The sequence below is a fragment of the Halichoerus grypus genome, chromosome 15, assembly GCF_964656455.1.
Source record: "Halichoerus grypus chromosome 15, mHalGry1.hap1.1, whole genome shotgun sequence".
NCBI classification, from domain to species: Eukaryota; Metazoa; Chordata; class Mammalia; order Carnivora; family Phocidae; genus Halichoerus; species Halichoerus grypus.
The window spans coordinates 12,582,562-12,604,562 of NC_135726.1; the positions used below are offsets into that span (position 1 = coordinate 12,582,562).

General features: G+C 42.4%; 1 protein-coding gene and 1 long non-coding RNA gene across 4 annotated transcripts in view; one reads left to right on the forward strand and one right to left on the reverse strand.

Annotated features, from left to right (window-relative positions):
• On the forward strand, nucleotides 1-18,133 carry DDX19B (DEAD-box helicase 19B). 3 transcript variants are annotated; one of them, XM_036088061.2, is made up of 12 exons: nucleotides 1-214; nucleotides 6,643-6,691; nucleotides 7,530-7,583; nucleotides 8,333-8,468; nucleotides 8,884-8,976; nucleotides 11,344-11,446; nucleotides 12,204-12,318; nucleotides 15,061-15,238; nucleotides 15,588-15,825; nucleotides 16,579-16,741; nucleotides 17,218-17,409; nucleotides 17,826-18,133. In XM_036088061.2, the coding sequence occupies exons 1-12, from the start codon at nucleotides 158-160 to the stop codon at nucleotides 17,885-17,887; spliced, it is 1,440 nt and encodes a 479-aa protein (XP_035943954.1). In that variant the 5' UTR covers nucleotides 1-157; the 3' UTR covers nucleotides 17,888-18,133. The 3 variants fall into 3 exon arrangements, with proteins under 3 accessions (XP_035943954.1, XP_035943956.1, XP_035943957.1); XM_036088063.2 differs by lacking the exons at nucleotides 6,643-6,691; nucleotides 7,530-7,583 and having other exon boundaries at nucleotides 50-214; XM_036088064.1 differs by lacking the exons at nucleotides 1-214; nucleotides 6,643-6,691; nucleotides 7,530-7,583; nucleotides 8,333-8,468; nucleotides 11,344-11,446.
• Nucleotides 17,827-22,001, reverse strand: part of LOC118533061 (uncharacterized) — a 14,374-nt gene continuing 10,199 nt past the window's right edge. Inside the window, exon 3 of the long non-coding RNA XR_004916039.2 lies at nucleotides 17,827-20,530. This is a non-coding gene — a long non-coding RNA (uncharacterized LOC118533061). The remainder of the gene's footprint in view (nucleotides 20,531-22,001) is intronic.

Here is a 22,001-nt window from a genome sequence, read left to right on the forward strand (position 1 = left end):
TCACTACGGCGCGCCGCTTCCGGTCCCCAGCGCCTGAGCGAATGACTTCTTCCTCGGTGGGGCTGGAGCTGGGTTGCTGCGACCCCAGGGAGCCCACGATCGCGCCGCCCCAGCCAGGGAGTCTGCCAGCACCGGCGTCTCACCGGCGCCTGGGACCATGGCCACCGACTCGTGGGCTCTGGCGGTGGACGAGCAGGAGGCGGCGGCCGAGTCGGTGAGTTGGCTTCAGCCGTGAAAGGGTCAGGGGGTCAGTTTTGGCCGGGGATCACTCCTGGATAGGACACTCGCTATTTTGGTCAGGACGGGTATGGGGTGCGTGTGAGGATGGAGCCTGGACCCTGAACTGGCTTTGTTTATCCATCCGCCTCCTGGGTTACATAAGAGCAGGTGAGTGCTCCCATGGATGAAGAGCCCAGCCGCCTGTCTTCCGGGAATCGAGACTGATTGTAGATTGTTGCACTCTCCCCACTTGGATTATAATCACCTTTGTGTCATTCTCCACCTCTGGATTCTGAGCTTCCTGGGCTGTGGGACCGTGGCTTACTCATCTTTGTGTACTTCCTTGCTCGCTTAATGATGATGAATGATCGACTCTATAGGCCTGGTAGTCAGTAAGTAAATCCTCTTCTGATCACCTTAACTTTATTCTGGGCCTCACACACATTAACCAAGATATGACTTAAACGTGACTATGTAGAATTAATTCCTCCACCTAAACACTCTTAAGTTCTGATAGTGCTTTGAACCTACTTCTGTTAGTACTTATTTCTGCGAATTTCTTGAGAACAAGGATTTTGTCTTATTTTTTATATAACTGATAATATATGCACATAATTCAAAGAATCAAATAGTTTTTTAAAATATTTTATTTATTTGACACAAACAGACAGCGAGAGAGGGAATACAAGCAGGGTGAGTGGGAGAGGGAGAAATAGGCTCCCCACTGAGCGGGGAGCCCAATGCGGGACTCGATCCCAGGACCCTGGGATCATGACCTGAGCTGAAGGCAGATGTTTAACGAATGAGCCACCCAGGCGCCTGGAGTCAAATAGTTTTTTTTTTTTTTTTTTCAAAGATTTTATTTATTTATTTGACAGAGAGATAGAGAGAGAGAACAAGTAGGCAGAGAGGCAGACGGAGGGAGAGGGAGAAGCAGGCTCCCCGGCGAGCAGGGAGCCCGATGCGGGGCTCGATCCCAGGACCCTGGGATCATGACCTGAGCCGAAGGCAGCTGCTTAACTAACTGAGCCACCCAGGCGCCCCCCGGAGTCAAATAGTTTTAAAAACTGGTTCCACCACCACCAATTTTTTCCTCCTCAGAGACAACTAATAGTTCTTTTGAAGCTAATTTACATCATTGACCTCCTTGTTCTCTAAATAGCATGTTTGTTTTGCTAGTTTTTGAATTTTCAATTTTAGGTATTTACTGATTTTGATTTTTTTTTTCTGATTTTGATTCTTTCCTCCATCCTTTTTCCACCACAGATGCACACCTTCCCACTCCCTACCTTTTCATTATAATTTTAGTTAGATAGTATTTCATGTTTATTATTAGTAGCTTATGAATACTTTTACTTTCCTATAAAACTTTGTTTTTCCTTGGAATTTATAATTGCCTTGCATTTTTGCTTCATGTTTTTGGTACTTATCCCAACTCAACCCCAAGCTCTTTGCTAATTGTTTAGTTTATCTCAGGATGTTCAGACACATTAAGTATTAATTTGGAGTGCCTGGGTGGCTCAGTCAGTTAAACGTCTGACTCTTGATTTCAGCTTAGGTCATGATCTTGGGGTGGTGAGATCGATCCCCACATGGGGATCCACGCTCAGTGTGCAGTCTGCTTAAGATTCTCTTTCTCCCCCCCTCAGCCTCTCCCCCCCCCCCCCCGCCCCGGCTTGCTTTCTCTCTAAAATAAATAATAAAATCTTTAGTTAAAAAAAAAGTATTCTGTTAATTCTATTTCCCCTAGGTCTTTTAGCCTGCTTCATATTGGACTAGTTCTCCCTATGCTTAGAGCAGAATTCATTTCGGTGACTGGAGGGGAACAGGCAGATTTCCCTTCACCTTCATTCTGGGGATTTACTCTTCTCTTGTGTTGGATCCCCTCCTTTCTATATCCCCTCTCTCCATCTTTATTGATTTGGTGAAACCACCCATCAGTTTTCTAGAGGTGTATCAGAAGTTTTTTTTGTTTGTTTTTTATGATACTGTTGCATTTCTGGAAATACCTTATTTTGCCCTTCATTTGGATAGCTGGGTATAGAGCTGTAGGTTGGAAATTAATTTCCTACCAAATTTTAAAGGCATTGTTTCATTGTCTTTCAGACTTCTTTATTGGTTATTGAGATATCTGAGACCATTCTGATTCCTGATGTGACCTGTTTTTCTCTTTGTAATCCTGAAGAATCTTCTGTTTCCAGTATACAGAAAATTCATGAAAATGAATCTTGGTATGGGTCTTTTTTCATCCATTTTGCTGGCCCTGAGTGGGCTGTATCATCCTTTATTTATTTATTTATTTTTAAGTAATCTCTATACCCGATGTGGGGCTCGAACACACAACCCCAAGGTCAAGAGTTCATGCTTTTCTGACTGAACCAGCCAGGCGCCCCTGGGTGGGTCCTTTCAATCTGGAAAATTCTTGTCCTTAAGTTATGAGAAATTTTCTTGAAATATTTTGTTGTTCATTTCTCCCCCTTTGTTTTTTCTTTGCCCTCTTTCAAGAATTCTTACTAGTTGACTGTTGGATCTCTTGGACTGGCCCAATTTTTAAGTCAAGTTTATTGAGGTATAAGTTACATACAGTAAAACTCACCCTTGTTCAGTGAATTTTGACAAAGGCATTCAGTTGTGTAACCACCACCACAATCAAGATACGGAACATTTCCACCACCTCCAAAAGTTCCCTCAAACTTTCGCAGTCACTCCCTTCTCCCCACCCTTCTCCGGCAACTGCTGATTTGTTTTCTGTCTCTTTAGATTTGCCTATTCTGGATATTTTACATAAGTTGAATCATAATATGTGGTCTGTTGTGTCTGGCTGCTTTCACTTAGCATAGTATTTTCAAAGTTTGTCCATGTTGCAGTAGGTGTCATTACTTTTTATTGCCAAATAATAGTCCACTGTCTAGATACATCATATTTATCCATTCATCAGTGTCCATTGATGAGCATTTGGATTGTTTCTACTTTTTGGTTATTATGAATAATGTTACTATGACTATTCATGTACAAGTTTTTGTGTGGACATTTCAAATCTCTTGGGTATACACCTAGAAGTGGCATTTCTGGATTATATAATAACTCTATGTTTAACTTTTGAGGAACTGTCAGACTTTTCCAGAGTGGCTGCACCGTTGTATCATCCTTAAAATGATTATTTTCTATGAGATTAGTATTAACTATGACAGGCACCATTCTGTAGAGGTTAAAACCTTAGCCTTTATAGCCAGACAGTCTAGAATTTGTATTCTAGGTCCATCGTTTACTAGTTATATGACTTTGGGCAAATCGCTTAATCTTTCTGTGCCTCGGTTTCCAAATGGAGATAATCATAATACCTACCTCATTGAGTTATGGACATGCCTGTTATAAGTGCTACGTAAGTAATAGCAATTGTTGTTTTTTTGTTTTTAAAGATTTTATTCATTTGAGACAGAGATAGAGAGAGCATGAGCAGGGGAGTGGCAGAGGGAGAGGGAGAAGCAGGCTCCCCACCGAGCCAGGAGCCAGATGTGGGGCTCGATCCCAGAACCTGGGATCATGACCTGAGCTGAAGGCAGACGCTTAACCATCTGAGCCGCCCAGGCGCCCGCAATTGTTGTTATTATGCATAAATCACAGTTCCTTTGCAGGAATCTTTTTTTTTAAAATGTTTTAAAAAATATTTTATTTGAGGGGGGGGAGAGGGAGAAGCAGGGAGCCCAACATGGGGCTTGATCCCAGGACCCTGGGATCATGACCTGAGCTGAAGGCAGACGCTTAACCGAGCCACCCAGGTGTCCCTGCAGGAATCTTTTAAATTACTTGTCCATATCCTATGGATTAGAAAGTTGAACCTGGGTAAGATTTGTGAATCTACTTAACCATGCACAAGTAAATTAGATCACAATATTCCAAAACTGAGCAAATGAGTAAAGATGCCTCTGTTACCCTCTGCCTTATGAACTCTCACTGAGGACACTGCATGACATAGGTGACAGTGATGTGTGTAGTGCAAGGTTACTGTATTTTAAATATTCATTAAGCTTCATTCCTTATTTATTTTAGATAAGAAAATACTAGATTCTATTTATATTTATTTCCTCCTCCCCCCGTGGCTCCTCTCTTTGTTCCCCTCTGTTCCTTTGGGAGATTTCTTTTTAGAGGAAGGCAAACAGATAAGAAAACTGATGAGTATGACCCTACTCTATGTCCTCTACTTCACCATTTTGCCAAAGATAATCCCTATTCTGTATAGTTCACTTACCTTTAAATCTTTTGTCTCAAAAATCCTTTCTTAAGTAGCTTTTGAATAAAATGCAGTGTGTAACTGTAGAGTTTGCAATTATTTTAACATATCTTAAAAACTAAAATATTAAAGGCATTGAAAATATGGCTGTTAAAAAGTGGATTTTTTGCTTTGTTGCCTTTTGGTTAATTTCAGAATGGTTTCTGATGAAGTTACAAGAGAAATTGGTTTCTCCTCTTTGGTCCAAGTAAATAGAGCAAAGGAAGGTGTATCTAAACTGTACTTTCAATATAAGTTTCAGTGTTCAGTTCACGGACATTGCACTGGGTAATACAGACTTCACTGTCTCTGCTTTACAGGCTTGGAGGTCCTCAGAGCCAAGTGAGGGGCGAGTTTGTTTTTAGATTCCGCTGGAACCTCTCCAGAATCCTGATACGTTGTAATCAAAACATCTATTGGTTTCACTTACATTGTTACTACCACCTTTACTACATATTGCATTTTAGTTACTTTAACTGTTACTTTACTCTGTTAACTTCAGTTTGAACAGTATATCAACAAAAGAATGGCTTGTCCTTTTTATCATTATTAAAATGTTTTACAGTAATAGATGTTTGTAACTCATTTATACTTAACTCATTTATACCTCAGCCCTATCATTTGTTTTAGCTAGCAATTATCACCCTAGGAGTGAGTACTATTAACCTAACTGTTGTAAGTATTGCCAGTAAGTCAGGCAGTCTGTCTGTGTGTTTGTCTCTCTCTCTCTCTCTACCCCCCGCTGCGCAATCTCTCTCTCTCTCCCTCTTAATAGACCTGGATACTACACGTTTTTAAACAGGGTTTGTTGGTAGGATGTGGAGACGTGTTTTAGAGAAGACTAAAATATATTGAACACCTGCTGTGTATCATGCACTGCGCTGGTCACTTCATATTCATTGTCTGTTAGTGTGTTTGCTATCATGTGGAATTAATGAAGGATTTTTACTGCTTTATGATGATTTCCTTTTTTGCCATTTCCTTTCTTGCCAGTCTGTCCAGTGTGTTCCCCCCTACTCTCCTTCCCCTAACACCAAAGCAGAGACACCAGAGACACCAGAAACTCCCTTTTCAGTTTCCAACAATAGAAGTGTGGTTCCTCCATCCCAACTAACCATCCATTAAAAGAGACGTTTGTTTCATACCTCTCTTGCCTTTCCCCTTTCCTGGACTTAGAGGAAAGGCAGAATGAACCTCAAAACATAAAGAACCACTGTAGGTGGTGCTTTAAGAAATAGCCGTTTTCATTCTTACTCTTCACTAGGTGATGTCCTAAGCCCCACTTAATATTTTATGATTAGAGCACCTGCTTTGTGCTAGATCCAAAGATTAATTAAACAAAAATACTCCTGTCTTTAAGGTATTTTCTACACCCCCCCCCCAGCTTTTATGAGGTGAAACTGACAAATAAAAGGGTATTTTCATTCTAATAGAGGAGATAAGTCCTGCCAGGATATGCCTAATTTACGGTGTTTGATCAAAGTCCTAATAATTCTTTCTCTGAAATGTCTCTCTGCTCTGACCCTTCCTTTGTATTCCTACTTCAGATTGTTAGGTATTTTGATTACACAGTGTGCCACAATGCCCCAGACTGTTCAGTTTCAAATATTAGACTTCCACCACAAGGCAAAAAACAAGGCAACCTGAATATGAGGGTGCATATCAGCATATTGCAGTCCTGAAGCTCAAACCTATCGTGCAACGTAACTGATTCCTGTTCACAGATGCTTTTTGTTGCAGCCCTCCCACCTTGATGTTCTTGTCTGAAGTGTGACTGCCTTTTCCAATATCTTTTAAAATTTCCCGTTGTTTGGAATATGAGAGAATGACAAATGGTATTCTACTGAGAGAGTCTTTGTAATCAGGGCATTAAGCAAACTCATAAATTATAATTTTCTCTAGGAACTGTAATTAGGGAGTGTGGATTTTGAGTCATTTAGGTAACCAGTTCTTTTTTTACTGCTATGTTTATGGGAAATTTTGTTTATTCTCACTCATTTAGTCGACAAAAGGAGCCCGGCAGAACAACTTATTGAATAGATCCTGAGAGTAGCTCATTTCTCTCCAGCTTCACTGGGGAGGCTCTGTTGATTCAAAATCTTTTAAGTGATTTTCCTGACACTTTCCCCCCTCCCCCCATATTCTCCATTTAGTTGAGCAACTTGCATCTTAAGGAAGAGAAAATCAAACCAGATGCCAATGGTGAGTAAAAGCTAGTTTGAAAACAAATGTGATTTCCTTTAGTATTTCTGCTTTGACATAATAACTATCTGGAAAAAAAAATTATATATGTACCAAGCAGGGGGCTGGCAGAAACTGGCAATCATTTGATTTGGGAACTAAACTGGATTGTTTTGCTTTGTATTGTGCTTAAAATAAGCATGAGGATGCCTAATTGACTTATATATTGACCATGGGAACATACAACAAAGTATGAGCAACCTGAGAGTTAACCTATTGCCATTCTGAAATGTCTACCCAAAATCCAAGATTTCCATTAAATTTTTGTTGATGTACATAATATTATGGGGGGTGGATAGTAACATTTACATCATTCCAAATTCATTTACAATCTTTTTCTGTAATTTTTTCATACCTACAATGTTGTTTGAATATACATTTCTATTAAACAACAGTTTATATACATAGAATCTTAATGGCATTACAGTGTTCATATACTGATGAAATATGGTTTGCATAGATACTCCTCTGTTGAGCATCAAGGTGGTTTGTGATCATTGCCTGCTGTGATCATCTTCTGTAACATTCAGAAATACCGATGCTATGAGGGAAAGTCCCATTAGTGTTTGATGTACCATGAGAGGACTCGGAATAGGGAAGAACTGAAATATAAGCAACACTGTTTCATACCTTTGTTTATTTAAGAACAATAAAATGCTTTTATCTGTGGCTTGATTTCCTCATTTATTTTTCTGCTCCCCAGGCCTTTACATTTCTAGTGTCTCATAGAATTTGAATTGTCTCAGCTGTTGGGTATGGGATGTAATATTGAATGACGGCCACTTTGTGTCTGATAAAGGTGCTGTTGTCAAGACCAGTGCTCCTGCAGAGAAGGCAGATGAAGAAGAGAAAGGTAACAGCCTAGAGCTATACCCACGAGGTTCTACAGTCTTAAGAGAATAGATTGTTACAAGGCTTCATTTTTATACCCAACTTGGCTTGACTTTAATGGGAGTCATAGTGCTAATAAACACTCAACATAGCTGTTGCTGAAGGAATTCTTAATGTTTACATTTTAGAGAAATTTTACTTTGAGCAACTGATGGACTTCAACAGCCGCAGGAAATATGCCCTGAATGATGATCTTTTACAGGGCATTATAAAAGAAATTTTAAGTTGCATCCCCATTGTCTACTAAAGTTAATGCTATTTGGACACATTAAAGGTGGATAACAACATACAGCTTATATGATATCAAGATACAAACTTTTTAATTTCTGGGGTTTTTTTCATTGGGCCAAGCTAATAATTTTCAATTTTCTATTGAGCACAAACTGGGGAGTAAGTACTTGGGTTGACATAGGAAGAGTAGATAACCTCCAGAAAGGAGGGTTTGGAATAGAGTCCTGGAGAGGAGCATGAGGCCCAACTGCATGGTATCAGTATCAAAATCTTAACCTTTAATAAAGCAATTTTAATTCTATTTATAAGTCAAAATTATGTCTTGAATTAGAAGTCCTAGCATGAATACATGTTAGTGCTTAAAATGCCAATGACAAGTGAATTCAGATGAGCTCATGGTGGATTTCATGGCCTTTTAAAATTCTTTGCTCTCAAAAAAAATTACAAAAATGAAATTCTTTGCTGTCTTTTTCCTGACAGAGGACAGAGCTGCCCAGTCCTTACTTAACAAGCTGATCAGAAGCAACCTTGTGGATAACACAAACCAGGTGGAAGTCCTGCAGCGGGACCCAAACTCCCCGCTCTACTCAGTGAAGTCCTTTGAGGAGCTTCGGCTGTGAGTGTTTACTTTCTGACTCTCCCCTTTGTGTTAGAGACCCTAGGCCTATTATGTTTGTGTGTATGTGTATATATATTTTATCACAGAACATTTTTAGCTAATACAAGTTTATTTTTTTAATTTTTTTTTTTTTTTAATGCAAAAAGGTGATTTTATTAAAGCAGGAGCACAGGACCCATGGGCAGAAAGAGCTGCTGCTAGCTAATACAAGTTTAATCAAAGAATTTAGCTGCTTTGGGCTGTTAAGTAAAATTTCCAGGTAATGTGAATTGTGCCAAGTGCACAATTCAAGTATTATTAGTTGTAAGTAAACTGTGTGTAACAACAGTAAGAAAGAGAGGAAAAAGTCCCTCAGACATTTGGCTTCGTTCCTCAACCAAAGAGACAGTGACTTTCATCTCTGTTTTCCCAGGAAACCACAGCTTCTCCAGGGAGTCTACGCCATGGGCTTCAACCGTCCATCCAAGATACAAGAGAACGCACTGCCTTTGATGCTTGCTGAGCCGTATGTATCCTGATACAACTCTAGCCCATTTTTAGTTTTCCATTTTTTAAAATTTATTTTAAAAAAACTATACTGGTAATACATGCTTATTTTAGCAAAGTTAGAAAATAAAAAACAAGAAAAATTGTTTATAATCTTCCCCCACCCACTATACTAATATTTAGAGACTTCTAGACTTTTTTACATAAACTCACATATTTATACCTTTTTTAAAAAATGGAACCATATGAAATCTTAAATGCTTTTTAAAAACTTAGATGGTTATCTTTCTATGTTGGTAAATAAACATTCATCATTCATACACACCATGCTTTCATTAGATGGATATATAAAATGTATTATGTCAAATATAGTAAGCAAAAACCAAGTAGGATTCTGGAAAACCAGAATAGGGTAATTACTAAGGTGCTTTTGTAGGGCAGTGCTTTTCATACTTTCATAGGCACATGAATCTCCTAGGAATTTATTAAAATGCAGATTCTCATTTCAGTCCATCTGAGGTTCACTATTTCTAAGAAGCTTCTAAAGTGATGTTGATGTTGCTAGTTTCAGACCACATTTTGAGCAAGAACATTCAAGAGCATGCGGAACTTGTTATAAAAACTGATCCCTACATTATATATGATTATGTAAAGTTGTACTGCATATAATCCTAAATTCTGAAACTCCTCTCATATAGTCTAAAAATAGACATTTTAGGTCTGTATTTTCTTTTTCTTTGTTCTGTGTCTTAATAGTGACTTTTTTCATGATGAATAATGTCTCTTTTTAGCTTGACACTTTGAGCATCTATGAAAAGCATTAAGATCTATAAATACGAATGACCAATGTGAAACAAATAAATATTCCATTTATGCACCTCTAAGTATGTTCAATTTTTAAATCATCAATGTTAGAAGAGACCTGAGAGAATTATCTAGTACCTTTCTTCATTAACAAATATGTATTGAATGCAGGTATGTAACATACTATCCTAGGCATTTGGTTACATTAGTAAACAAAGCAGACCAAAATTCCTGCCTATAAGGAGCTTAGTCTGGAGTATAGATTATTTTTATTAAATTTATTAAATGTATTTTTATTAAAAATAAATATATATAGTATATAGTGTGTTAGAAAGTTGTAAATGTAACTAATGCCACTGAATTGTACACTTAAAAGCTGTTTTTAAAGAAGGTGATAAATACTGGGGCGCCTGGGTGGCTCAGTGAGTTAAGCATCTGCCTTTGGCTCGGGTCATGATCCCAGGGTCCTGGGATCAAGCCCCGCATCAGGTTCCCTGCTCAGTGGGGAGCCTGTTTCTCCCTCTCTCTCTGCCTCCCTGCCACTCCCCCTGCTTGTGCTCTCTCTCTGTGGGTCAAATGAGTAAATCTTAAAAAAAAAAAAAAAGTGATAAATACTAATGAGAAAAAGAGCATAATAAGGGAGATCAGGAATACCAAGGGAACTGACTGTAATTTTCCCCCAACATTATATTATGAAAATTGTCAAAAAACAAAATTGAGAGGATTTTTTTTTTGAGAGTAGGGAGAGAGCACTAAAGTGGGGTGGGGAGGGGCAGAGGGAGAGGAAGACACTCTTAGCAGGCTCCATGCCCAGCACAGAGCCCCACACAGGGCTAGATCTCATGACCTGAGCCAAAATCAAGAGTTGGATGCTTAACTGAGCCATCCAGGTGCCTAAAGTTGAAAGGATTTTATAGTGAACACCCGTATGTCCATCACCTAGACGCTGTCACTAACATTTTACTCTACTTTATCACATATCTATCCACCAATACCTCATTTTTTAAGGCATTTCAAAGTAGCTTGCAATTTTAATCAAGTGCTTAGGGTAGGATCTCATCAAGTAGGTGATGTGTGAGCAAAACCTTGAAGGAGAGAGAGTTGACATGTCATTTGGGGACAGCTGTCCCAGCAGAGTACAGAAACCCTGGGATGGGGGAATGGCTGGCATGCTTTTGGGGCAGCACCAAGGCCTTTGTGGTGGGGTGGGTAAGGGAGCAGGTGGTAGGAGCTGAGAACAGAGAACTACTAGGGAGCCAGATCAGGTGGGACCCTGTAATGCAGGATTTTTACTTTTACTCTGAATGAAATGGGGAGTGACTGGAAGGCTTTTGAGCAGAGCAGTGACATGTGCTGACTCACATTTTAAAAGAATCAATGGCTGCCGTGTCGAGAATAAAAGATATGGAGTGCTTTAAATCCCACCAGTCTTCTCTCTGTGGTGCTTTGTGTTTGTGGGGCAAGCATGTGTAACTACTGCAGAAATCAAAGCCTCCTTCTGTAAACTAATTTCTTCTTCATTGTTATTAACTAAAAGGATACTTGAGATTTAAGCCCCTAAACAGTTTGTTTTCTTGTGCAGCCCACAGAATTTAATTGCCCAGTCTCAGTCTGGCACTGGTAAAACAGCTGCCTTTGTGTTGGCCATGCTCAGCCAAGTAGAACCTGCAAACAGATACCCCCAGGTAAGGGCTTGGTAAATTTGGATTTTCTGCTAATGTGTAGCTAGAAATTACATTTGATGGACTGAAAGCCAAGATGCATATTACTTTTTACATAAACCAGAACACCTTGTCTAGCACAAACAATATGGTTGATCTTCCAGTAGCAACATGCATCCTATTCCCTTTCCATGGTTTGCCAGTTCTGAGATACTGCTGACAGGCTTGGCACCTTTACTTTCAGAAAAACTCTTCTAGGGCGCCTGGGTGGCTCAGTCGTTAAGCATCTGCCTTCAGCTTGGGTCATGATCCCAGGGTCCTGGGATCGAGCCCTGCGTCGGGCTCCCTGCTCAGCGGAGAGCCTGCTTCTCCCTCTCCCGCTCCCCCTGCTCGTGTTCCCTCTCTCTCTCTGTCAAATAAATAAATAAAATCTTAAAAAAAAAAAGAAAGAAAGAAAAAACCTCTTCCATCTACAACTATCATCCTTTGGAAAGTTCTGAGAACTTTCTAAGTGAAAAGGAAGCTAATCTCCACCTGGAATTTCAGATCCTTGCTCTCATGTGGGTTTTTGTATTCCTGTGGCCAATAGCTATTTTCAAGTGTATTTACCCAGCCAGAGTTCTAACCCTTACGAATTCTAACTTATGACTTTGCAGCTTAAAGAATCGAATGGCGTGCACTTTAATTTACATGCTCTTCTTCAGCCTTAGCTGGAGGAGTAAGTCCTGGTGGTGAGTCCCCACTGCCCTTGACATCTCACTCTGCACTCTCTCCCCGCCAGTGTCTGTGCCTCTCCCCAACTTACGAGCTCGCCCTTCAAACGGGAAAAGTGATTGAGCAGATGGGCAAATTTTACCCTGAACTGAAGCTAGCTTATGCTGTCCGAGGCAATAAATGTGAGTATGAATATATGATCCTAATTCATTAACCTAACAACTTCTATTTTAAAAATTTCAAAACATATACAGTAGTTGAAATAATAAAAATGAACATTTCACCTAGATTTGAAAATTTAACATTTTGCCAAATTTGCTCTATATGTGTGTGTATGTTTTTGGGGAACCATTTGAAAGTAAATTGCAGACACTGTGGATCTTTACTCCTAAATACTTTAGCATGGGGGCACCTGGCTGGCTCAGTCAGGAGAGCATGTGACTCTTGATTTCAGAGTTGTGAGTTTAAGCCCCACATTGGGTATAGCGATTACTTGGAAATAAAATCTTGGGGCACCTGGATGGCTACCAGTCAGTAGCTGACTCTTGATTTCAGCTCAGGTCTTGATTTCAGGGTCGTGAGTTCAAGCCCCACATGGTGCTCCACAATGGGAGTGGAGCCTACTTAAATTTTCCTTTTTTTTTTTTTTAAGATTCCATTCATTCATTCGTCAGAAAGAGAGCACAAGCAGGGGGAGCGGCAGGCAGAGGGAAAAACAGGCTCCCTGCTGAGCAAGGAGCCCAATGTGGGACTCAGTTCCAGGACCCTGGGATCATGACCTGAGCTGAGGGCAGATGCTTAACCCATTGAGCCACCATGGTGTCCCTTAAAGAAATCTTTAAAAAAAATTTTTTTTAAATAAATACTTTAGCATGCATCTCATAATAAGGACGTTCTTCAGCATACCCACAAAACCCTTATCACAACCAAGAAAATTAGCAGATTCTCTAATAACTAGTATCTAGTCCATTTTTATTTTTCCCCAATAGTCCTAAAAGTCCCATAGTCTTTATGGCGGTTTTGTTTTTGAACTAAGATCAAATTGGTGTGTACGCACTGCATTTGGTGTTGTGTATCTTACATTTCTTTAAATCTAGAATAGTCCCTCCACCTCCACCTCCCCCCAGTACATCTGACTTTTTGAACAGGCCAGACCAGTTGCTCATAAAATGCTGCACATTCTGGATTTGTTTAATTGCCTAATTTCTTTTTAATGATGTTAGAAGAACAAAAATGTTCTAGAATATTCATGACAATTAACTGGCATTTAATTTTTTTTTTTTAAGATTTTATTTATTTGAGAGAGAGAATGAGAGAGAGAGCACATGAGAGGGGGGAGCGTCAGAGGGAGAAGCAGACTCCCCGCTGAGCAGGGAGCCCGATGTGGGACTCGATCCCAGGACTCCAGGATCATGACCCGAGCTGAAGGCAGTCGCTCAACCGACTGAGCCACCCAGGCGCCCTGGCATTTAATTTTTTTAATTGAGTTATAATTAACAGTGTTTTATTAGTTTCAGCTATATAATGATACAGCAATTCTGTATTTTTCTCAGTTCTCATCAAAATAAGTGTAATAAATGTAAAGGATCCCCTGTATCTATTTTACCCAACTGCCACCTACCTCCCCTCTGGCAAACAAGTTTATTCTCTGATTTAAGAGTCTTGTTTTTTGTTTGGAGCTTATTTTTATTATTTTTTCTTTATTCATCTTTCCTACTTTTGTTTTGCAACAAATTAACAATATTTAAGTAATTTAAAAAGTGTTGAAAGGGGCGCCTGGGTGGCTCAGTTGGTTAAGCGACTGCCTTCGGCTCAGGTCATGATCCTGGAGTCCCTGGATCGAGTCCCGCATCGGGCTCCCTGCTCGGCAGGGAGCCTGCTTCTCCCTCTGACCCTCCCCTTCTCATGTGCTCTCTCTCTCTCATTCTCTCTGTCTCAAATAAATAAATAAAATCTTTAAAAAAATAAAAAATAAAAAAAAATAAAAAGTGTTGAAAGTTTGGCCATGAATCTTTAACACGTGTAACTATGACTCATAGAAATCCACTCAGCGTACAATATCCTAATACCAACTTGAAGTTGCTTCTATAAAGTAGTAAGATTATAAAACTTAGTGGAAGATGATCATAATACATTTAAAATTTTGCAGTTTGGGTCGAAGTTAGAATGCCAGAGTCTGAGTAACTGTTGTGGGAGGCAGTAATTGGTTTGTTTAACAGAAGTAAGAGGCAGCATCTATTGGCTTTGAATTGACTCAACATTCACATTTGGGCAAAATTTTGGCAGTGATTAGGAGGAGTTTGTGTATGTCAGCTCAAGGTTGTAATTAAAGGACTTAAATTCAATCTATAAATGCCATCTAATTCAAAATGAAGAGGCACATCTCAGTTTCAAACCGCACCCGGTCAAGAATGTGCCATGGTCCACCAGGTCTTGTCTGGGGAAGCACTTTACCTAAGAGAAGCAGTTTGTGTTTGAGAAAGCAAAGCCATTCATGATGAATCCTATTTTCTGACCTGGGCAAGGGGTGTGTAAAGGCAACCGGCTTGTTTGATGTAGATGCCAGGATAGTTGAGGGGCAGAGTGCACTGGAGAGAGCTTGTGAGGAAGTGCAACCTTGGGCTGGGGGAATGATGCTGACAGAGAAGAAAGAAAGATAACAGATCCTCCTTGAAAGAGAACTGGATGACTACAGAGAATGGAGAAGAACACTACTGAAGAGGCTTTCATCTTGTCACTGTTTCTATCCTTACGATGTCTTTTCAGCATTATTAAATACTATAATGATATTATAACCTTTCCTTAAGATATTAATGCAAACATCAAAACAGTTGCATTAAAATACATCATAGCTTTAGATTTTCTCAGAGAGGAAAGCTGGCTTTACCATGGAAATACCCACAGAAAACATCTTGTCTCCACAGTGGAAAGAGGTCAGAAGATCAGTGAGCACATTGTCATTGGCACCCCTGGGACTGTTCTGGACTGGTGCGCCAAGCTCAAGTTCATTGACCCCAAGAAGATCAAGGTGTTTGTTCTGGATGAGGCTGACGTGATGATAGCTACTCAGGGCCACCAAGATCAGAGCATCCGCATCCAGAGGTAGGAACTCTTGAGCCAAGAGGAACTTCTCAGCCTCCTGATCTGCAGCATCTTCTCCTTTTACTTCAAACACTTCTTGCTCCCGTCAGGTTCTTTAGTACTTCCAGAAGCATTTGTTTGATGGGCCATTTCCTCATCAGCACTGACCGTGGGTTGAGGAAGGAGACTTAGGGAATCTAACAACAGCCCCATTCCTGCCCCATGGCTGCTCTCACCTCCTCCCTGCTGTTCTCCTCCCCCTTTTGCCACTTTCCTGGGCATGTAGACCATGCAAGCCGGGGCGGCTTTCTTCTGTTCCTTCCAGGGAAAGACTCGGGATCATGCCACATACCTGGGTCTTCCCTTGCAGGATGCTGCCCCAGAACTGCCAGATGCTGCTTTTCTCTGCCACCTTCGAAGACTCCGTATGGAAGTTTGCCCAGAAAGTGGTCCCAGACCCAAACATTATCAAACTGAAGCGCGAGGAGGAGACATTGGACACCATCAAGCAGTATTACGTCCTGTGCAATAACAGAGATGAGAAGTTCCAGGCCTTGTGTAACCTCTACGGGGCCATCACCATTGCTCAGGCCATGATCTTCTGCCATGTGAGTAGCAGTGGAGGCCCTGCCGGGGGAGGAGCTGCACCGGAGGGGGTGCCTGCCCCTCCTCTCAGCCCGCTCCTCGTCAGTGCTGAGGAGGACCAGGTGCCCTGTGTGGCCAGAAAGGAAATGATGAATCGCCTCCACCTGCCTCAGGGAGTATTCTCAGATTGTAATAAGTTATGAAGGAAAGACTGTGAAGAATTGAACCTTCTTTGGTTCTACTTCTTAGAGATAACTTGGAAAATACTCCAGATAACATCCAATGAAATAATTCTTTTTTTTTTTAAAGATTTTATTTATTTATTTGACAGAGACAGAGACAGCGAGAGCAGGAACACAAGCGGGGGAGTGGGAGAGGGAGAAGCAGGCCTCCCACTGAGCAGGGAGCCCAATGTGGGACTCGATCCCAGGACTCTGGGATCATGACCGGGGCCGAAGGCAGCCACTTAACGACTGAGCCACCCAGGCACCCCAATGAAATAATTATAAACATTAAGAATATAGACTATTTGAGAATGAAGACCTTTGGCTCACACCTCACTCTTCCTAGCTGAACACTAAGATGATTTTATGTAATTCATCAAAAAAAAAAAAATGACATGGCTAAAATTATTTGTGAAATTGGTAAGCCTTTCCTGCTGACTCAACTCAGCAGGTCTTCATGTACTTTAACAGCAATAAACCACTTTTTTGCAGGTATCTTTTTTTTTTTTAAACATTAAAAACATTCATTTAAAACAATTCTGTTCACTCCAGACCCGCAAAACAGCGAGCTGGCTGGCAGCAGAGCTCTCAAAAGAAGGCCACCAGGTGGCTCTGCTGAGTGGCGAAATGATGGTGGAGCAGAGGGCTGCGGTGATCGAGCGCTTCCGAGAGGGCAAAGAGAAGGTGCTGGTGACCACCAACGTGTGTGCCCGCGGTGAGCAGGGAATGCGTCTGTCCGCCAGGCCCCGGGTCGCCAGGGAAGTCGTCCTGTACAGGGCACTCCGCTGGTTTGAGGGAGTCCACGTGGGGTTGGTGCTGGAGAGACTGGATTCCCCCGGCAGATAAGAACTGTCACAGAAGCCAGGGGCCCCGATGCTGGAAGGACACGGACCAGCGTCTCACTGGTTCAGGACAGTGCCTGCTCTCTCTGGGGCCCCCACTGAGGTTCTGGCCGCATCTCCAGGTACTGGTGTCTAGCAGAGGCTCGCTCACTGGCAGTGTAATTTTGTTAGCACCTGCCCAAGTTCTGTTTTTCCCTCTGGGTTCTGCTGCGTGCCCCCGTCCCCGAATCCCAGGGCCGGCCTGCCCCAGACTCGTCCTTCCACCTGAAGCTGGTGCGTGTCAGCCTCGCTTGGTTGGCGGTGGTTTTCGTCTCCCGTCCTGACTCCTCTCCACCTGTCTTTCATGCAGGTATTGATGTCGAACAGGTTTCTGTCGTCATCAACTTTGACCTCCCCGTGGACAAGGATGGGAACCCGGACAACGAGACCTACCTGCACCGGATCGGGCGCACGGGCCGCTTTGGCAAGAGGGGCCTGGCAGTGAACATGGTTGACAGCAAGCACAGCATGAACATCCTCAACAGAATCCAGGAGCATTTTAGTGAGTGGCTGGGAGTGGCCCCCGCCAGGGCCCTTCCTCACAGGGGGAGTCCAAAGGAGGGGGGAAGGGCGGGTTCTCCTGTGGCCCCGAGAGAAGCCTGTGTCCCTGTAACAGTCCCCTCCTTTCCTACAGTATGGAAGTCTCAAAGAGCACACCTGGCGAGTTTTCAGGGCCAGGGACTCGAATGACAGTGCCCCCTGGCCAGGCCGAAGGGCCTAGGGTTGTCCCTCGCTCAGGCACCGGGAGTCTTTGGGGTCAAGGGAAAGATGGCTGTGGCCTGAGGCATGGCCCTGTTCCTAGGCCGGGCAGAACCCTGTGTGTTTCCTCTCTCCCTGCCGTGCTGTCCCTTCCCTAGGTGTGTGTCTCCATGGGAGCCCCGCGTTGATTTCTCTCCGAATTCTCATTTTTCTCCCCAGATAAGAAAATAGAAAGATTGGACACGGATGATTTGGACGAGATTGAGAAGATAGCCAACTGAGACGCTCCACCAGTCGCCAGTGCCCACCCCCGGCACTCCGCCTGCACGGGAGACCGGTGCTTTCACGGCACAGGCCTCGACAGTCCCACAAAGACAAAGGCAGAGGAGAGAGAAACTACCTACCTCATTTTAAATTACGTTTGGACTAGACAAAAATTGTGCAACTGATGGGGGAAGGTAGAAAAAAATTGTTTACACAACTTCTAAGGATTAGGCGTGAATACACAGAAATTTACCTTTTGGAAATTCCGTCCTTTTTTTGGCCAGCTTCTTCCCCATCCTGATGTTGTCGCTAATCACTTGCTCAAGATCCCTGTGGCAGCCCCTGCCTATTTTCTGGCCAGGAGCGTTCAGGACAGCCACCAGACAGAATAGAGGTGAAGAGGGACGGAGAGAGAGGCCCCAAGTAGGATAGGTGTATAAGCCAGCCATCATGCTTGGAGTATGGCATGAGGCCTCTGAGCTGGTGCTTTGGATTTGGGGTGGGACAGCTCATCTGAGTGTTGTCAGCTCCCTCTGTCCTGATGCCCACAGCAAGAAGGGATTTGCTAAGCATGGACCAAAATGCCACGCTGGGACTTTTGGTGTATGCAGGCTTGTGTAGCAGGACCACAACATCCTGGTTCTCATCAGCAGGTGCAATCTGTGTATGGTGCACATCTGATTACTGGTGGTCCCTTGCCTGTGCTTGAGCAAGGCCTGTGGACAAATCATTGTGGAGTTTGTGGTGGCCCCCTAGCTTGCCGCACAACCTGGGCTCACAGGCACTTGCAGCATCTTTTTTATAATCCCTAATGTCACCTTGACCCCTTAGAGCCCCAGGCAAATAAAAGGTGATCTAAGGTTTGGATCTTCAGTGAAAATTGTGCTTCAGGTCACTCATGGCCAGCCTCAAGGCAGCTCCAGAAGTGATCAACAGTAGTCACAAATACTTGCTTTGTCTCCAGATCCCAGAAGGCAAGATTTGTCAGAGCTGGGGTATGATTTCAGATATCTGGTGTCTTGGTTGTAAAGTGATTCCGAACGACTGTGTTCACAGTTCTTGGAATACAGAGTACAATAAGGGACTAGAAGGACTATGGCCATTCACCTGTGCACTGCAGGAGTAACTGCCAAGGACTTGGCTCCCTCCTTACTGGGCATCTTTGTGCAGAACAGTCAGAGCGAATATTAGTAACGGACGATTCCTCATACCTGGCCAAGGCCGATGGTACCCACGGAATTACAGAGCAAGGATGAGATGAAACTGAAACCCCAGCCACAAGGAGTCCTCTCCAGCTCTTTGACCTTGATACAGAATGGCTACTTTGTCTAGGCCCAGCCCTGGAAGAGGGATTTTCTGTGATGAAAACTATTCCAATCCCAGACTATCCTTATAAGTGTTTCCATGTTTTAGGACCAGATCTGTTTCCTGGGAAGGAAAGGGGCCAATGCCAGCCTCCAGGTGGTTTCCTTAATCTGACATTACAGACACTGCAGAGAGACCAACAGACTGCCAGTCCTGCCACATTTCCCCAGCAGGCATTTGACTGTAGAGTCTTCTCTGCTTCTGGCCAACTCTGACCCACCTTAGGAGTCTTTTAAGAAGAGAAGAAATTTTTGTTTCCCATCTTCTGCAGTGCTGTGGACCAACCCTGAAATAACTAAAACAAAGGCAATAATTAAAAAGGAGTAGTACTGACTCCTCACAAGGCTGCAGGCTGACCTATATTCCTCACTTCTCACAACATTTATTATCTGTCTACTGCATAGCCCTAAATCTAAGCAGGAAAATGGGAAGGAATAGGCTTCAGACTTTTCAATAGTAGGAGTAAATAGGTATCTGGCAGAAATCTAGATCAACAGTTCTGAATCTGGGGGCTTGGACTCCTCTAAGAATTCACTAGATGGGTTTCATGGAGTCTACGAAGTGTATGCCATATTTTGAGTTTAAATGCATTTTCCTGGGGACAGACTCCCAAAGGAATGTCTTTTAATAAGGAAAGACTCACTGTTACGGATGGCTCTGCAGTGTCACCCCAGTATCACTGCAGTCCATATTTCTTCACAATCCATATTCATCCCTGTCAGCTTGGCTCCCAGGGCTCAGTGGTCCACAGCCTCTGTGACCGTGTTGTCTTGAGACATCAGTGATGTACTGGAATGTACTGAGCCCTTCATAAGCTTCAGTCCCAAGTTTTTTTTACTATTTTTAGTAAGTTCCCATGTATGGAATGATAAACTGTCCTAGAACAGAGAAACTCACTTGGAAAAGGAGATTTTTGTCCAGTGGAAGATTCTAGATATGTTCATTATCCATAAACAGTGGATTTTATTGGGTTTTTTTGGAGTGTCATTGAATGGCTGTGTGCATAAGAAGTAGTCAACTGGTGATGTATTTGTTATTGATGTTAACTGAATTTAATTATGAAGTGTGCATGTTACCAGGACACCATTAATGAGTATAAAAAACCAGTATGTTTTGGGTTGCCGGTATTAGTGATCATGCCGAAGTGGAGACATTTATGATTCCATAGGTTAGTCATCACCTGATACTACTATTCCATTTCAGAATTGACACTGCTCCAGCATGACCAGTTGTGATGTCTCTATAGGCTAAGGGCCCTACTCAGTTGCCACAGGGCTTTTCACGTTTCTTTCTTCCTGTTGGTAAACCAGAGAATACTGGTTACCTAATTAGAAAGAAGGTAGATGCCAGTAAAAACAAAGTCCTTACATTCTATTTTTCTAGTCCTAGTAAAGAAATACAAATAGGCCTTGAAAGCAGGTCTTCTCCCTTTGTTTCATCTTGTTTATCTAACATGAAGGCAGTTTGTGTCACTGGTATTCAGAAGGTAAGGATTTCTTAGGCTAGAGATTTCATGAAGGAGCGGAGTTTGCTTCTGAGAGAAAAGTGACAAGAGTGCCACAGGCAGTGGAAAGTAATATTAAAACTAAAATAGCTTCTCCAGGATAAATCCTGGAAGGGCAGTGAGGAGAGCAGCTTCGCCCTGTGGACAGAGAAAAGTCTCATGAGGTACAAAACGAAAACCTGATTGAACAGTGTTTGGATTTATTAGTGAACAGTCACAGATTGTTAAATCACAGAAAGGAAGTGGTTAAATTTGTGGGGGGTTTTGCAGGGGTGGGTAGTCTAGCAGAGGTATGTAGGATATATTGGAGCTGGAAAAGGCAGGCATCTGAGAAAACAGTTTGAAGATGATCGCATCAGTCCCATCACAAAGCAAGTGCCAAGGTGCCACTGGTTGTACTGAAAGCACAAAAGAAGTGGACTGGAGGGATATCACAGCAAAACTGATGGGCTTTTATACCTACTTGTTATTCCAAAAAGGATTTGTGGCTCTAAAAGATCCATTGTATAAAATTCTGGGGAGAAACCCAAAGGGAAGGTTTGGAAAGAACAGATGCATCAGGAGTGAGTCTCATATATAGCATGTATGATTTCAGGCCTGTCACCTCTGCAAGCAGGGACTTGGCCCCTCTTCAACATCTGGTAGATTTCAGGGGTCTTCAGGTTTCTCTTGGTCCTAGACACAGATGTCACGTTCTTAGGAACTTTGCAGTTTTACCTGACTTGGCTTTTTCTGCTTGAGAATAATTGTTCTTTATTCTGTTGATTGAATCAGAGTGCAGCATCTTCCAAAAATGACACAATGGAGGTAAGGGAACCAGAGGGGCTGATGCTAGGAGACTCCAGTACCTTGCATTCCCAATCCTGAATCTGGGCCAGGGCTTTCCCAGAGTAGCTTCAAACACTTTGTTGGAAGTCAGACCAAGTGGAGATCTGCTTGGAGGGTATTTGTCACACTCAATACCTATGCCCTCTCGTCCTCCAGCCCCTGTTGCTAGATGCTTCTGCCTTGGCTTAGAAACCATTCTGGTGTGATTATTCATCGGAGCAAGGGGTTTCTCCATAGTAGTTCTAGTTGTAAGACGGGTGATAGGAGTAGGTGGAGGAAAATATTAGATGTGGTCTGAGATTGGTGACTGTTTGGGTGTCAGCTGCTCAGGTGAGATCATTCTCTTTTCCACACTTTAGCCATCTCTCTCAGGCAGGATGGCAGATCTTTTGTTCATGCAGATCTATAGCCCAGGGCTACTGTCAGCTCCCTTA